The 18500-nt window shown below is 43.4% G+C and overlaps 1 protein-coding gene across 1 annotated transcript in view; it reads right to left on the reverse strand.

Annotated features, from left to right (window-relative positions):
* VWA3B (von Willebrand factor A domain containing 3B) overlaps window positions 1-18500 on the reverse strand; it is a 430059-nt gene that overhangs the window by 217350 nt on the left and 194209 nt on the right. The window contains exons 18-19 of the mRNA XM_069757817.1: window positions 10267-10324; window positions 9984-10140 (exon numbers count right to left, since the gene is read on the reverse strand). Of these exons, the coding sequence (XP_069613918.1) occupies window positions 9984-10140; window positions 10267-10324 (215 nt within the window). The remainder of the gene's footprint in view (window positions 1-9983; window positions 10141-10266; window positions 10325-18500) is intronic.

Raw genomic sequence — 18500 nt, forward strand, 5'->3', positions numbered from 1 at the left:
CTCCTTGTGGAGAGTGACACTCTAAGCCTGGCATGTCATAGAGAGGAGACATCCCAGAGGAGCATGCATGGCTTATTAGTCTCCTCACTCTGACATACCAGACTTGGCTTGTCACTTTCATGGTAAGGGGCTGTTTTTCAGCATACTGCACTGGCAAACTTCAGATAATTGAAGGAAGGATGACTGGACAAATGTACAGAGACATTCTTCTAAACTGTTATACTTTGCACTGGTGAGGGGCAACACTCTGAAACTCCGTGTCTGCAAATTGAGATTCTGGTTTGGCTTTTATCCTACGTTATATTGCAAGGCTCTTTACTAGGGATGGGTGGACCCGTGGATGTTTGGGTCCGGACTAACATTATAAAAAAGTACCCAAAAGTGATACCAAACCCCATTCTAGTGAAAGGGGGACCCAGTAGCTGGAGGTTCCCATGCAGTCCTTTGTGTGACAGCATGGGAAACAGCTGGTCTGACCTGCGGTAACTTTACTGAAGTCACAGTCGTTGGATATCGTGGATCACTGAGGGTTCCCACGCTGTCACACCAAGGATAGTGTGTGAAACAGCAGCTTTACTGCTATCCACAGGTACCGAAGACAAAGAAGATGGACGTGGATTACTTCATGGGATCATTTAATCAATAAATTGGTGAATGAGGGCTAGTGTGAGGAAATCTATATTCAAATAAAGTTTTTTTCTGTGTGTGTTTATTTTTACTAATGGGTTAGTAATGTGGGTGTCTAACTGACACCTCTCATTACTAACCCCAAGAACAAGAGCTGCGGCTATGTGCCAGAATTGGTGTATCAAATATGATGCACCACTTCTGGGGTGGCTGCAGGCTGATATTTGCAGGTTGGAAATGGCCCAACAACGATACGCATTTCCGGCCTATTAATATCAGCCCACAGCTGTCTGCTTTGCCTTTGTTTTTTATTAATAATGGGGGGACCCTAAAAAATGAATTGAGGTCCCCTAATTTTTTTATAACAAGCCAAGGCAAAGTAGACACCTAGGGGCTGATGTTAATAGGGTGAGAAGGGCCATGGATATTGGCCCTTTTCCAGCCTAATAAGACCAGCCCTTTGCTGCCCCAGAAATGGCGCATCCATTAGATGCGGCAAATCTGGTGCTTAGCCTCGGCTCTTCCCGATTGCCCTGGTGCTGTGGTAATCAGGGTAATGGTATTATGGAGTTGATGTCAGCTACGTAATGTGTGCTGACATCAAGCCCATGGGTTAGTAATGGAAAGGCATCTATCAGACACTCTTATTACCAACACAGTAAGTTAAAAGAGAAGAAAACACAAAAACTGTATTTGAAAAAAAAATCCCCAACAATTTCCCTCTTTCCTCATTTAAAAAAATTAAAATAAATAATTCACAGGGTCCACTGTAATCCATAATATGGAGGTCCAACAACAATCCCAGTCTTCTTCATCTAGTCTATTGAGCCCTGTTCAGAGAACGCAGCTACATAGACTGGAGCACCAGCCACTGCTGGGTCTGGCGCTGTACTATGCGAGACTCGGCTGCTTTGAACTGAGGTGACGTCAGTAAGGATAGACCCCCTGAAATTCCATGGTGAAAATAGAAAAAAGGGGTGTCTTGTGAAAGAACACATGCAGTGTCATAGAAAATATTACAAACTCTGAAGCCACCAGCAAGAATTAACTTTTTGATGATATTCTAACTTTGTGAGATGCACATGTAGCTGACAGTCTCAGTCTCTTGGCATAGACTGTAAAATGGACATAAGGAAGTAGAAGATTATGAATAGTTGTGAAATGAACCATCCTAATAAAAATGCAGGCAGTCCCTTTTAGGACAAAGGGCCCATGTTGAGAAAAAGGGGATGTTTATTGTGCATGGACAAATAGGTATAGATTGGAAAAATAATGAAGACAGAAAATGTCTTTTCAGAGGGTTGGACAAAGGTACTTGTGTTTACACATAGATAGCAAGGTGGAAAGAGGATTTGTCCACAGGAAATGCATCTTGAATTCAAGTGACACTGTTGTTTCCTGCAAGGGAAATGCTATACATTGACCTCAGAATGTCTCTGAAAGAAAATATTAAATACTGGAGTTCATATAGGTCCGATAGTGATGGGACATACATTTTCAGATTCAGGAGGAATTAGGGAAGAATTTTCATGTCTTTTCATAACTATAACCACTGTCTATAAGCCACAAATCAATAGCGGGCAGATCGCTGACAACAGTCATGTCATGTTTGGTCTCTGAGTAACAGTAAAATTCCAATAAAAAATACAACGGTGATCTCGAATTTCTGTGATCATCAGGAGTGAAGTTATAGCAAAAGTTTGACATTTAAAAAAATCCTGAAGGACTGAAGACATCCCACAACCTGGCCCACGTGAGGTCATTAAGGGGTATGTGTGGGTGTAACTCAGGTGCTAATAAAAGCTCAATATATCTGATCTGATCTGTGTTCCTGTAGAGAGATGCACATTGGTGTATGCATGAATCCTGTTCACTGAATATCTTTCCAATCAAAGTGCTGTCCTTCGCTAAACTGAATTATCTCTGTGATCGGTGTAGTAAGTTCTCTTGTTAATCGCTTATATTTTCTGTAATTGTAAACTCTGTATTGTTTTGTCCTCTTAGTAAAATCTTTTGCATATATTTTTTAATAAAAACTACCTATTGTTTTGTATTAAGTACAAAATTTAATAGTTCTGTTCCTTTTGTTCTGTAACAAGCACCCCAAATCCATACATTACCAGAACCAGGGCTTCAGTCAGCCTGTATAAAACAAGACTGATGGTGGCAGTGAGTAGTACTTGGGTTATCGTGGAGCTAGCCATGAACGTACGGGGAATATCAACACATAACCCAGGTGTGGAGTCAGAGGTGTGCAGTATACTGTATACCATATGCTCACTGTTAGTTTCCCAATAACCGGCCTATTGGTGTAAACAGCTTGCAGCCTCCTCCATTGATCATTTGTCAATCGTGTAATTGTCCGGACGATAGAGGGGCAGCAGAGTGCTATTCGCTCCAAAAGATAACAGCAGGGTGGATCTGCGTGACCTCCCAGGCTGTGTTTCATTTAGAGAACATAAGGATCTTCAGTAGTGATGAGCGAGTATACTCGTTGCTCGGGTTTTCCCGAGCACGCTCGCTCAGTTAGTCTCTGAGTATTTGTGAGTGCTCAGAGATTTAGTTTTTGTTGATCCAGCTCCATGATTAACGGCTGGTAGCCAGCCTGAGTACATGTGGGGATTTCCTGGTTGCTAGGGAATCCCCACATGTATTCAAGCTGTCTAGCAGCTGCAAATCATGCAGCTGCGTCAACAAAAACGAAATCTCTAAGCACTCACAAATACTCGGAGACCACTCGATCGTGCTCGGGAAAACCCGAGCAACAAGTATTCTCGCTCATCACTAATCTTCTGCCCTAAATCAGACATGCTGAATCCTTTTCTCCCCAGACATCATCAGTCAGGAGCACCCATACACATACTATTAGCAGAAGCTGTCGATATTGGCGAATTTGGACAATTTTAATCTATGTATAGAAGGGCTTAACTGCTATCTAAAGGGTATCGGCGCTCAATGCCTTTTAGACGTCTGCGCATTTAATGAGTTCTTCAAGCAGAAGACCCTTCAGGAGTGCCAAATTCACTTTTTTTTCTTCTTTCACGACATCTTGTGGGGACCGTTTTTTAATTTAATTGTATTAAATAAATTAGTTAGCAGCTTCCAAGTTTAAGCCACCCGTGGAATGGTCAAGTCACTTTGTTCAACCTCTCTGCATCTTTGGAAACCTGAAGCAGTTAAAATAAGCTAAAAAGACTGAACATATGACCATCAAGTAATTTTTACACTGCAGTAGATCTATTCAGTCTTCTTAGAGTTTATTTAGCGCTTTTTCAGGTCGGTAATGGAGTGGATCTGCCTGAAAAAGAGGTCATGTGCACATATCCTTATTCTGACTTACCAGTAGGGGGCATAAAAACTTAAAGTGCCTAGGGCTGCATAACACCAAACACGGCCCGGTATGTACCCCACTGTAACTTCTTATATATGAATCATAAGTGCCCACAGAAACTTGACAAAATCTGGAGTGGATCTCCAACCCTGCCACCGATTCTGTTTGACATTCTTCTGATTATAGGTTCTTTGGGCAGCTGATGAATAGGCAGTTTCAAATTTTTCATCCATGGCTGGGAGTGTGTGTATCTGTGTGTAACTGTATGAATGGGTTATCAGTTATAATGGAATATTTTACATTTTTGTAGTATTACAAATACACATTCTTCATTTCTCATTGTCAATTCTTCTTTACTGATTTCATGTACATGATTCTTGTAACCTTCTGCAACTTCTACGATGTTGCATACTGTGGTTCACAGTGGGATATAATTGTCACTTATACCTTGTATTATTAAAAACAAAATTGTATTGTACAGTCTTGAAAATCAGCTACTTCCCCCTAGTCCTAGTCCCCATTAGGTTAATACTCTATTATCCTTGCCTAAATTTGATCAGTCTTCTGACAAAGGCCGATTTTGAATTGCTAACATAAATGGTCAAGGCCAGGACAGCACACAGATAATTAATACTGTAGTGTCCCCCCAAAATACTATACATAACCATTAGATAATGTACGAAAATACTCTCATAAATATTGCTAGACATACCCTAGATAACTAGTGCCGAAAACAAATGTTTCCTTATTTTTTCCAGAGAAAAAGTTGAAACGAGTGCAAGTTTTGGCAGATTAAGGCTATGTGCACACATTGCGGATTTACTGCAGATCCGCAGCGTTTTTTTCCACGCAGAAACGCTGCAGATCCGCAAGGGATTTACAATGTAAACCAATGGGAAAAAATGCTGTGCTAATGGTGCGGAAAATGCCGCACGGAAAACGCTCCGGATTAAAAAAAGGAGCATGTCATTTATTTGTGCGGATCTGCAGTGTTTTTGTACCCATTCCATTATAGAAATCCGCAGGGGTAAAAACACACAAAATCCGCACAAAATCCATAGTAAATCCACATACAATCCGCATAAAAAAACGCATCAAATCCGCACCTGCGTTTTCTGCCAAGAGATGCAGAATCCGCTCAAAAAATTCCAGAGGCAATTCCGCAATTTGTACACATAGCCTAAGTGTCATACAGCGTCCAGATAAATACTGCACACAGTAACCAAGTAGATTGGATATACAGGGGATAGATAAATCGTGCATAGGTAAGCTACCATATAGGAAGACTGATAGACGACAATAAAATAGGAGTCAAGTGTCAGTTACTGGGAAATGGAAAAGACTAAGAACTGATGGATGAAACATGATGACGGAGATATGACATCTTCACCTGATGCATGCAAAGCAGTATATGGCTTGTACTCTGTGCAGCAAAATTTAGGAAATAAAAGACATTATACATTTTTTTTCTAAAGTAGCTGTCATTTTGTTTTGTGTAAAGCAAATGAAAGTTAAAAAAAATACATGCCCATTATCTTCTATTTTTATATAATTATTTATTTTTGTTAGAAATTATGGAAAATAGATATGTGCAATAAATTCATTTTTAGAATTAACCGACTATTAAATAGTGGTTCTGTTTAATAATAGAAAGTTATCTTAGAAAAGGTAATATGTCTGGAAATGGACATATCGTCTATCACAAATAGGTTACATGGCTACAGCTTCACACTGCCCCTCGGTGGTGACAAAAGAAAACTGCATAAAACAGATAATGACTTTTTTTGTTGCAAAATAAAGTGACATGGCTTGAGGTACCTAAAGCCGGTATAGGAATCTAATTATAACTTAAACAAAACTATTCAATTATTGAATGTCTTCACTGTCTGCAATATAGATGGATTTGAAGAGATTTACACATATACAGGTGCATCTCATAAAATTAGAATATCGTCAAAAAGTTTAATTATTTCAGTTCTTCAGTACAAAAAGTGAAACTCATATAGAGTTTAGATAGAGTCATTAGAAATGGAGTGATGTATTTCAAGTGTTTATTTCTGTTAATATTGATGATTATGGCTTACAGCCAATGAAAACCCAAAAGTCATTATCTAAGTAAATTAGAATACTTTAACACCAGCTTGAAAAAATGAGTTTAACATCTGAAATGTTGGCCTACTGAAATGTGTGTTCAGTAAATGCACTCAATACTTGGTCGGGGCTCCTTTTGCATCAATTACTGCATCAATGTGGCGTGGCATGGAGGCGATCAGCCTGTGGCACTGCTGAGGTGTTATGGAAGCCCAGGCTGCTTTGATAGCAGCCTTCAGCTCATCTGCATTGTTGGGTCTGGTGTCTCTCTGATCTTCCTCTTGACAATACCCCATAGATTTTCCATGGGGTTAAGGTCAGATGAGTTTGCTGACCAATCAAGCACAGTGATGCTTTTGTTTTTAAACCAGGTATTGGTACTTGTGGCAGTATGGACAGGTGCCAAGTCCTGCTGGATAATTAAATCATCTAAAAGCATGTCGGCAGATTGAATCATGAAGTGCTTTAAAATTTCCTGGTACCCTTAATTTCCGCCGTGAAAAGGCGTATCTGTGGTCGTCAAGGGGTTGAGGATGCATAGACCTAGTTTTTAAGCACAAAAATAAACACAGCCCTCTGGGCAACACTGCAAAACAAAAACGGTAGCACTTTGTGCAGTCCTTTCACTAGTGGGGTCACTCCACTCAGGGTTAACAATGTCCTTCAACAAGCACTATGTGCATAAACACTCTACCGGAGTCTTCCTCTCCAGGCCCTTAACAGCCCAGACTAACCCTGGAGTTCAGCTATTTAAGGCCAGACCATGTGACTTCTCAACCACGTGACTGATCACATGACTGTGACATCACCAAGGTCTTGTCAGGACAATGCAGGTGGTTATATGTGGACATTCTCCCTCCCACTCTATGAATGTCTACTAAAATCATCCCATAACAAAACTTTCATTAAACCGTCCCAACATGTAGTGTGCTGGAGGAATCTATTCTGGTTTCACATTACTGAAGCCATCATGCACAGTGACAAGTATCTCCCCTCCACCACTTCACCAGTGACTCTGTCACATATTCCCCCCCTCTGCCCAAAGCCAAGGGTTTTGGCACCTTCACTGGCTAAGCAGGGGACTCTGGACAGGGTATCTGCGTTCCCATGCAAGCTCCCTGGCCTGTGCTCCACAAGGAAAGTGAAGTGCTGGAGTGACAGAAACCACTTAGTCCCCCTCTTTTCCCTCATCCATCTCAGGGGCACATGATCAGATATTAGCCTGAACCTTCTGCTTAACAGGTAGCATCTTAGGGTGTCGATTGCCCACTTGATGGCCAAGCACTCTTTCTCCATGATGGCATAGTTCTTCCCACAGGAGGAGAGTTTTCTCTCAGGTATAGGACTGGGTGTTCGTCACCATCTATTTCCTTGGACAGCACAGCTTCTAAACCGACTTCGGAGGAGTCCGTCTGGAGCACAAATTCCTTAGTGAAGTCTGGTGCGACCAAGACTGGCTGTCTGCACAGGAAGAGCTTCAACTCCTGGAATGCCATCTCTGCTTCAGAGGACCATTTGACCATCCTTGACTTTGTACCCTTAAGAAGATCAGTCAGGGAGGCAGCTATCGTGGTGAAGTTTGGGATAAATCGCCCATATATCCCACAATTCCGAGGAAAGCCCTGACCTGCTTTTTGGAGACCTGCTGTGGCCACTTCTAGATTGCTACCACTTTGTCTACTTGCAGCTTTATCTCACTTCTTCCAACGATATAGCCCAAGTACTTTGCCTCCTCTTTCCTTACGGCGCACTTCTTTGGGTTTATGGTAAACCCCGCTCTCCTAAGTACCGTCTGGACCTTCTGGAGGTGACTTCCCCAATCCGTGCTGAAAATCACAATGTCGTCCAAATAGGCAGTGGCGTACTTTTTGTGTGGGACTAGTATCCAGTCCATAGCCCTCTGGAAGGTGGCTGTGGCTCCTTGTAGTTCGAACGGCATCCAGGCATTGAAAGCACCTGTCAAGTGTAGAAAAGGCCACTTCTCCTTGGCACTTGGAGACAGGAAAATTTGCCAGTACCCCCTTGTTAGACCCAGGGTGGTGATGTACTTGGCTGACCCTAGCCTCTCAATAAGCTCATTGACCCGAGGCATCGGATACGCATCGAACTTGGATACCTCACTGAGCTTTCTGTAATCGTTACGGAAACGCCACTCTCCATTCGGCTTTGACACCAGGACAATAGGACTGGACCCGCCGGTCATTGACACCCAGGCTCAACATTCTCTTCACCTCCAGGGAGATCACCTCACAGTGAGCTTCAGGAATCTGATACAGCCTTTGGTTCACCCTCACATGTGGTTCTGTCAGGATTTCTTGCTCCACCAACGGCATACATCCTGGTAACTCTGAAAACAGGTCTCGGTTCTGCTGAAGCAGTTCATGGCACTGTTGTTTCTTGGCCGGCGATAGTGTCTTAACAATGTCTTTGCACAAGCGCTATTTGCATAAACACTCTACTGGAGTCTTCTATTAGAGATAAATGGAGATAAGTGGACATTCTCCCTCCCGTTCTATGAATGTCCACTAAAACCAGCCCATAATAAAACTTTCAATAAATCCGTGCTGGAGGAAACTATTCTGGCTTCACATCACTGACGCCATCATCCACAGTGACATGTATCTCCTCTCCATCACTTCAATGACTGTCACAGTGTGCATATAGAACTGAGTGTGTATGAATAGTGGAGATGAGTATGTGTATAGCATAGCTGAGTGTGTACATTGCAGAACTGTGTATGTGTATACAGCACAGATGATTGTCTGTGCCTAGAGCAGAAATGTATGTATATACAGTAGGGAAAAAAGCATATAGTCAGCCACCAATTGTGCAAGTTCTCCCACTTAAAAAGATGCATGAGGCCTGTAATTGATATTAGGTAGACCACAACTATGAGAGCCAAATGAGAAAACAAATCCAGAAAATCACTTTGTCTGAATTTGAACGATTTATTTTGCTAATTATGGTGGAAAATAACTCGCATTACGGCGGACTGTCTGTCACGCAAAAGTTAGGTCAAGCAAAGCACAAAGTGACTCCATCGCCTTCATTAAAGTCAACAGCCTCGTCACGGGTTGTGCTATTATCCTATTTTTCAGGTCTTTAGACAGAAGCCCTGATGGAGAAATTGACATGTGGCAAAAACACAATATGAACATAGCCTTAACTTTGACAGGTCCACTCTCTTTTAAGTCCAAAATTGCACAAATAAAAATAATGTGCTGTTGGTTAATTGGGGCAATTAAAGTGGTAATTCGGGATTTTTGTATTTTTTCCTTAAGTGGCTAAGAATTTAGAGGCAGGCAGTTGCTAACTATTAGGGCCGTGACCTAAAAAGTGCCATGGCGCATATATTGGCCCTCTTTCTGCTCTTTAAAAGTGGGGAGGTATGACATCGGTAGTACTACAAAATAACTCTATATATGAGGGAAATTTGCAACCGAAAAACAAAGGTAGAGTATACCTTCACTTTCTGAAGGTAAATTCACATGTAGCAGAATTGTTGCTGTCTGTGTCTCTCCCGTTCATTTCACTGGGGCATTCAGAAATCCATATGATTGCTGCAGAAACAACCCCATTTACATGTATAGAACTCATTTTCAGTGGCATAAGTGGCGTAGCTAGAAGCATGCTGGTCCCTACTTTTATATCACAGGTGGCTAATTATATGGGTATTCTCATATGGATCCAAGGGACCCACTGAGGCACCTCTGCCCCATAGACTTCAGGGCCTGGGTGTGACTGCAATCCCTGCATCCATTATAGTTACACCCATGGCAAATTATCTCCCTTAACGATGCCCTCTACCACATGGCAATGTTGGGTAAAAACTGCAGTATGGATATTTTATTGTTTCCCCTCTTAGGTCAATATTATATGGTGTTAGTATTGAATATATTTTGTATTCCAAATTACATGAGACAATAATTCTTACCTCATCAAACACTTTAGAAACAATGTGCTTATGACGAATTGGGAGATATTTAGCAGAGTGTGGTACAGTTGTTTCCGCCAAGGCATCCATTATAGTAAGCCTTCTTGGAATTAGCCCATAGGTCTTCAGCCAGCGAGATGGAGAAATGTCCAGAGAACTGAAATATCATAACTTTCAATTTTAAATACGATAATATTTTGCATATGAAATAATATTTTTTTTAAAAACTTAAAAATAGAAATACATGCAAAAATTAGCTCTATAAAGTGCACACCACACCTACGTTTTAGGTAGTTTCTTCACTTTTTCTTGAACTTTGCTGCCCTCTATAAGGTTTAAATCTGCAATGAAAGTGCACAGTTTTTTTGTATATTGTATCATATTTACACATAGACATCTATCAAATATGTGAGATATGGCTCCAAATTTTTTTTTACTACAAACCATTCATTAAGATAAACAAGTGAATTCATGAAACTGTAAAAAATACTTGGAAACAATATGAAATATTTGAATACAATATGGAAAACGCTATTCACCTGCAGATATATGGTTAATCTGCAGGTACATATCACTAAACTGCTGCCAAGCTGCCTTACTGAAAGTGCGGCTACATGGAGATAATTAACATATTTCCTCCCAGGAGTCGCTGGCTTTCAGTCATAGGGACAGTCACTGAGCTGTTACATGCACCTCTCACAGCACTGCTAACTATACTGTGAGTGGCGGTGGAAAGCACGCCTCAACACTTTTATAGATAGTGCATCTGTGAAAGAACAGCGACAGCTCACAGTCAAATGATCAGTGCTATGAGCGGTGACTAAAGCCACTCCGTCAACGCCCCATGACTGAAAGCCAGCATCTCTAGGAAGGAAATAAGTACATTTTTCCAGGTAGCGACACTTTCAGTAAGGGGACTGATAACACGTTATCACTTTTTAATTGCATTTTCAGGTGAAAAGCATCACCTAAAGACCAATATATACAGTGATGAGTATAAATGAGTATACCCAATAGATTTGTCAGAAAACTTTTATTTACTTTCAGAATCAACATTTTTTATGGAATACCATACTACAAAATACTCTCACTAAAGTGGGATATTGATTGCAAACAAGCTTTGCTATTTTACACTCCCAAAAAATGGAATTTTCATAACAATTTACTTCAAGACCCTGTTGGAAAAATGAGTATACGCCAATGAAAGTCTTAAGGTACTGTGACATTAAGCGACGCTGCAGCGATATAGGTAACGATGCCGATCGCTGCAGCGTCGCTGTTTCATCGCTGTGTGGTCGCTGGAGAGCTGTCACACAGACAGCTCTCCAGCGACCAACGATGCCGAAGTCCCCTGGTAACCATTGTAAATGTAAAAAAAAAAAACAGTACATACTTACATTCCAGTGTCTGTTCCCCGGCCTCAGCTTCCCTGCACTGTCTCAGCGCCGGCCGGCCGTAAAGCAGAGCGGTGACGTCACCGCTGTGCTTTACGGCCGGCCGGCGCTCACAGTCAGTGCTGGAAGCTGACGGCGAGGGGACAGACACCGGAATGTAAGTATGTACTGTTTTTTTTTTTTTTACATTTACAATGGTAACCAGGGTAAACATAGGGTTACTAAGCGCGGCCCTGCGCTTAGTAACCCGATGTTTACCCTGGTTACCAGTGAATGAAGACATCGCTGAATCGGCGTCACACACGCCGATTCAGCGATGTCTGCGGGAGATCCAGCGAAGAAATAAAGTTCTGGACTTTCCCCAGCGACCAACGATGTCACAGCAGGATCCAGATCGCTGCTGCGTGTCAAACACAACGATATCGCTATCCAGGACACTGCAACGTCACGGATCGCTAGCGATATCATTGTTAAGTCGCTCAGTGTGAAGGTACCTTTAGGAGCAAAGCTAAAGTAGACTAATTAACAAGATTTCAATCATGGGTAAGTCTAATTCATTTAACAGGTGTTCAGCAGTCAGATGACTAAAGGTACCGTCACACTGAACGATATCGCTAGCGATCCGTGACGTTGCAGCGTCCTGGCTAGCGATATCGTTCAGTTTGACAGGCAGCAGCGATCAGGATCCTGCTGTGATGTCGTTGGTCGCTGCAGAAAGTCCAGCACTTTATTTCGTCGCTGGACCTCCTGCAGACATCGCTGAATCGGCGTGTGTGACGCCGATTCAGCAATGTCTTCACTGGTAACCAGGGTAAACATCGGGTTACTAAGCGCAGGGCCGCACTTAGTAACCCGATGTTTACCCTGGTTACCAGCGTAAAAGTAAAAAAAACAAACACTACATACTTACCTTCCACTGTCTGTCCTCGGCGCTGTGCTTCTCTGCACTGGCTGTGAGCGCCGGCCAGCCAGAAAGCACAGCGGTGACGTCACCGCTCTGCTTTCCGGCCGCTGTGCTCACAGTCAGTGCAGGAAAGCACAGCGCCGAGGACAGACAGTGGAAGGTAAGTATGTAGTGTTTGTTTTTTTTACTTTTACGATGGTAACCAGGGTAAACATCGGGTTACTAAGCGTGGCCCTGCACTTAGTAACCCGATGTTTACCCTGGTTACCGGCATCTTTGGTCGCTGGAGAGCTGTCTGTGTGACAGCTCTCCAGCGGCCAAACAGCGACGCTGCAGCGATCGACATCGTTGTCAGTATCGCTGCAGCGTTGCTGAGTGGAAGGTACCTTAAAGAAGATATTTATTTAACAGAGAAAACCCTTTTCCATTTCATACTGTTAGTAACAGCACCATAAGGAAGAAAAATGTCACAAGGCCTGAAAAAAAACAGATTATTTCTTTACACAAGAAAGGTGAAGACTACAAGATCAACAACTCCTTACTTATCAGTTAGAATATTGTAGCACAAGCGATACAAAAATGTAACAAAGATAGAACTGGAATCATCAAACAGAGACATACAGACCAACCACAGAGCTCAACACCTAAAAAGGATCATCTCATACTGAGAATGTCATGATCCAGTTCGGGGTTTGTTTTCTGCTATCCTCTCTTTGGACAGGTCATGCGGGGGTTAATCCCCTTAGCCTCCTTTTGGAGCTGGCTGGGCTTTTCAAGTCCTCTGTAGTCTGCTTGCCAGCATCAGTGATAGTTCATGCTTCCAGGCTAGAGCAGCTGACCCGTATACCCTGGTGATCCTTCTGCCTCTGACTTCCCGTATTTGTATTAGACCCGTTCCATATCCCTGATTTAGTATTCGTCTGGTGGTTTCCCTACAGTGTATGACTTGGCCTGATCTCTGAACTCTGCCTCTTCTTTTCCGTCTCTGATACCACGTTCCCTGACCGGCTTTGACTCTGGCTTATACGCCAACTTCGTCTTACGTCTCACGTTTTGGATACCCCACTCCTGTTTAACTCTGACTTCTAGCTTGTCCCTGACTACATTCTTTGCTGTTACTTCTGGTACTTCTGCTCCTGAAAGGTTCTGACTCAGATCGTCTAACCACTCTTTCATTACCTGTGACACCTGTACGGCTGCTCAGTTTTGCTGCACTGTGAGTGTGCGGTCTCTCTTCCCTCGCCAGCACCCCCTGGTGGAGGTTGCACTATACTGCACTGCAGCCGCATCACAGAGAAGGGTTGAAGAAAATCCACATGCAAGTTCACTGCAGTTATCGAAAGAAGTCGAAAGCCAAACTTAAGTGAGTGCTTTAAATCAGAGGTCCCCAACTCCAGTCCTCAAGGCCCACCAACAGGTCATGTTTTCAGGATTTCCTTTGCATTGCACAGGTGATGCAATTATTACCTGGGCAAGACTAAGGAAATCCTGAAAACATGACATGTTGGTGGGCCTTGAGGACTGGAGTTGGGGACCCCTGCTTTAAATGACACACCTCAGCATATACTGCAGAGGAATGTCATGAATAGGTGCCATTCAGGAAGGAATTCTCTCCTAAAGCGCATGCACAAAAAAGCACACCTACACTTTGAGCCCATGGTAAAAAATCTGAAGATTATTGTGAATCTATACTCTGGAGTGAGGATACCAAGATAAATGCTTTTAGAACTAATGGCTACAAAACTGTATAATGTTACAAAGGTGAGGAGCACTAAGAAACACGTATGGTGCCTACAGTAAAACATGATGGTAGCAATGTCCTCATGTGGAGTTCCATGAGTGCTGCTGGTGTTGGGGATGTACTGCTCTATACCATCACTCTTGCCCTTGATGGACGTGCACGTTTCCAACATGACAATGATCCAAAGGTCAATGTTGCATTTCTGATGAAAAACAGGGTGAAAGTTATTTGGTGGCCTAGATACCTATACATATATATATATATATATATATATATATATATATATATATATATATATATATATAGAAGCACAGTAGAACAAGCAGCTGAGCTGAAGGGGAAACGGAAGTAGAATACTCCAGCAAGGAGGCTGACACCTGAGCCGGGTTTTAAACAAACGAACAGGAAGTAGGGCAGACAAAAACAGCAAACTCCATCTTAACAAAGGGCAAGATCATTCACAAGGTGACTTGGAAAAACGAGAATAGTGACATACAGTCACTGCCCAGTGACCTAAGATTCCAAAAATATGACTTTCATACATATATACAGTATAGAGAGGCTATACGCTAGTGCAGCGCCCCAGAGACCTGGTGGTTGCAGTAGTATCGCTCTGCCACTAAGGGGAGTGATGGTACGTCTCTGATGGCACTAAAGGAGTTCATCTGACCAGGTATCACCAGCACACATTATACTTCACACTCCGGCCACTAGGGGGAGCAAAGGGTTTTATTTATTAGGCCACTCCTCACACTGGTAAAACTAGGGGTTGGATAGGAAGTTAGTCAGAAGCTGACTGGGTTTTGTTCAGGCAACATCCCGTGGCAGGGGGTGTTGCGGGGGAAGATTCAGGGGGGTCCCTGTCAGGCATGGGAACTTGGCAGGCACCTAGCGACAAGGATAGAACATTACGGAGCCGCGCCTGTCATGATCCCAATGGCAGGGGATCACAAAAGGACAAGCACACAAAAAACAGAACAAGCTCTAGGGTGATGGAAACTGAGCTGACCGCGATCCTGAACCTAATTCACAACACTAGCAGTAGCCGGGGAACGTGCCTACGATGATTCTAGACGTCTCGCGCCAGCCGAAGGACTAGCTTCCCCTATTAGAAGAAACAAAGACCTCTCTTGCCTCCAGAGAAACACCCCACAGAAATAGCAGCCCCCCACATGTAATGACGGTGAAATGAGAGGAAAGCACATACGTAGTAATGAAAACAGATTCAGCAAAATGAGGCCCGCTAAAACTAGATAGCAGAGGATACAAAAGTGAACTGCGCGGTCAGCGAAAAACCCTACAAAAAAACCATCCTGAAATTACCTGAACTCATGTGCCAACTCATGGAACATGAGGAGTAATATCAGCCCACTAGAGCAACCAGCAACAAGGAATCACATAACTGCAAGCTGGACTAAAACAAAAATAAAGCAAAACGTGGAACAGGAAAATCAAAAACTTAGCTTGTCCTGAAGATTACTGAAGCGGAAAGCAGAGGTAACAAGACACACTGATTACATTGATCGCCGGCGAGGAAATGACAAGAAAGCCAGGTTAAATAGGAAACTCCCATATCCTGATAGAACAGGTGGACACCAGAGACCGCAGAGAACACAAGTCACCCAGTACCATCTGTAACCACCAGAGGGAGCCCGAAAACAGAATCCACAACAGTACCCCCTCCCTGAGGAGGGGTCACCGAACCCTCACGAGAACCACCAGGGTGACCAGGATGAGCCCTATGAAATGCACGGACCAAATCAGCAGCATGAACATCAGAGGCAACCACCCAAGAATTATCCTCCTGACCATAACCCTTCCACTTGACCAAATACTGAAGTTTCCGTCTGGAAACACGAGAATCCAAGATCTTCTCCACAACATACTCCAATTCTCCCTCCACCAGCACCGGAGCAGGAGGCTCAAGCAAAGGAACAACAGGTACCTCATACTTCCGCAACAACGACCGATGGAACACATTATGAATAGCAAACGATGCTGGGAGATCCAAACGAAACGACACAGAGTTAAGAATTTCCAAGATCCTATAGGGACCGATGAACCGAGGCTTGAACTTAGGAGAAGAGACCTTCATAGGAACAAAACGAGAAGACAACCACACCAAGTCCCCAACACGAAGTCGAGGACCCACGCGGCGACGGCGATTAGCAAACTGCTGAGCCCTCTCCTGGGACAACTTCAAATTGTCCACCACATGACTCCAAATCTGATGCAACCTATCCACCACCATGTCCACTCCAGGACAATCAGAAGGCTCCACCTGACCAGAGGAAAAACGAGGATGAAACCCCGAATTACAAAAGAAAGGAGAAACCAAGGTAGCAGAACTAGCCCGATTATTAAGGGCAAATTCGGCAAGCGGCAAAAAGGTAACCCAGTCATCTTGATCAGCAGAAACAAAACACCTTAAATAAGTTTCCAAGGTCTGATTAGTTCGTTCCGTCTGGCCATTCGTCTGAGGATGGAATGCAGACGAAAAGGACAAATCAATGCTCATCTTAGCACAGAACGTCCGCCAAAATCTAGACACAAACTGGGATCCCCTGTCAGAAACAATGTTCTCCGGAATCCCATGCAAACGAACCACGTTCTGAAAAAACAGAGGGACCAACTCAGAGGAGGAAGGTAACTTAGGCAAGGGTACCAGATGAACCATCTTAGAAAAGCGGTCACACACAACCCAGATGACGGACATTTTTTGAGAGACAGGGAAATCCGAAATAAAGTCCATGGAAATGTGCGTCCAAGGCCTCTTCGGGATAGGCAAAGGTGACAACAATCCACTGGCCCGAGAACAGCAAGGCTTAGCCCGAGCGCAAACTTCACAAGACTGCACAAAAGAACGCACATCCCTCGACAAGGAAGGCCACCAAAAAGACCTGGCCACCAAGTCTCTAGTACCAAATATTCCAGGATGACCTGCCAACGCAGAAGAATGGACCTCGGAGATGACTCTACTGGTCCAATTATCCGGAACAAACAGTCTTTCAGGCGGACAACGATCAGGTTTATCCGCCTGAAACTCCTGCAAAGCACGTCGCAAGTCTGGGAAGACAGCCGACAAAATCACCCCATCCCTAAGGATACCAGTGGGCTCAGAATTTCCAGGGGAATCAGGCACAAAACTCCTAGAAAGAGCATCCGCCTTCACATTCTTTGAACCTGGCAGGTATGAAACCACAAAATCGAAACGGGAGAAAAACAGTGACCAACGAGCCTGTCTAGGATTCAGACGCTTGGCAGACTCAAGGTAAATCAGATTTTTGTGATCAGTCAAGACCACCACACGATGTCTAGCACCCTCAAGCCAATGACGCCACTCCTCAAATGCCCACTTCATGGCCAAAAGCTCCCGATTACCAACATCATAATTCCGCTCAGTGGGCGAAAACTTTCTAGAAAAGAACGCACATGGCTTCATCACCGAGCAATCGGAGCTTCTCTGTGACAAAACCGCCCCCGCTCCAATCTCAGAAGCATCAACCTCAACCTGAAAATGAAGCGAAACATCTGGCTGACGCAACACAGGAGCAGAAGAAAACCGGCGCTTAAGTTCCTGAAAGGCCTCCACAGCCGCAGGAGACCAATCCGCAACATCAGCACCCTTCTTAGTCAGATCCGTCAAAGGCTTAACAACACTAGAAAAATTAGTTATGAAACGACGATAGAAATTAGCAAAGCCCAAGAACTTCTGTAGACTCTTAAGAGATGTAGGCTGCGTCCAGTCACAAATAGCTTGAACCTTGACGGGATCCATCTCAATAGTAGAAGGGGAAAAAATATACCCCAAAAAAGAAATCTTCTGGACTCCAAAGAGACACTTTGAACCTTTTACAAACAAAGAATTGGCCCGCAGGACCTGAAACACCTTCCTGACCTGCTGAACATGGGACTCCCAGTCATCAGAAAAAACCAAAACATCATCCAAATACACAATCATAAATTTATCCAGATATTCACGGAAAATATCGTGCATAAAGGACTGGAAGACAGAAGGAGCATTAGAAAGTCCAAAAGGCATCACCAAATACTCAAAATGGCCCTCAGGCGTATTAAATGCGGTTTTCCACTCATCACCCTGCTTAATCCGCACAAGATTATACGCACCCCGAAGATCAATCTTAGTGAACCATTTAGCCCCCTTAATGCGAGCGAACAAATCAGTCAACAATGGCAAAGGATACTGATATTTGACCGTAATGTTATTCAAAAGACGGTAATCTATACAAGGCCTCAAGGAACCATCTTTTTTGGCCACGAAAAAAAAACCTGCTCCCAAAGGAGACGAAGATGGACGGATATGTCCCTTTTCCAAGGACTCCTTAACATAATCCCGCATAGCAGTATGCTCTGGCACTGACAGATTGAACAAACGACCTTTAGGAAATTTACTGCCAGGAATCAAATCTATAGCACAATCGCAATCCCTGTGAGGAGGAAGCGAATTGAGCTTAGGC

Source organism: Ranitomeya imitator, chromosome 3 (assembly GCF_032444005.1).
Source record: "Ranitomeya imitator isolate aRanImi1 chromosome 3, aRanImi1.pri, whole genome shotgun sequence".
Lineage (NCBI taxonomy): Eukaryota > Metazoa > Chordata > Amphibia > Anura > Dendrobatidae > Ranitomeya > Ranitomeya imitator.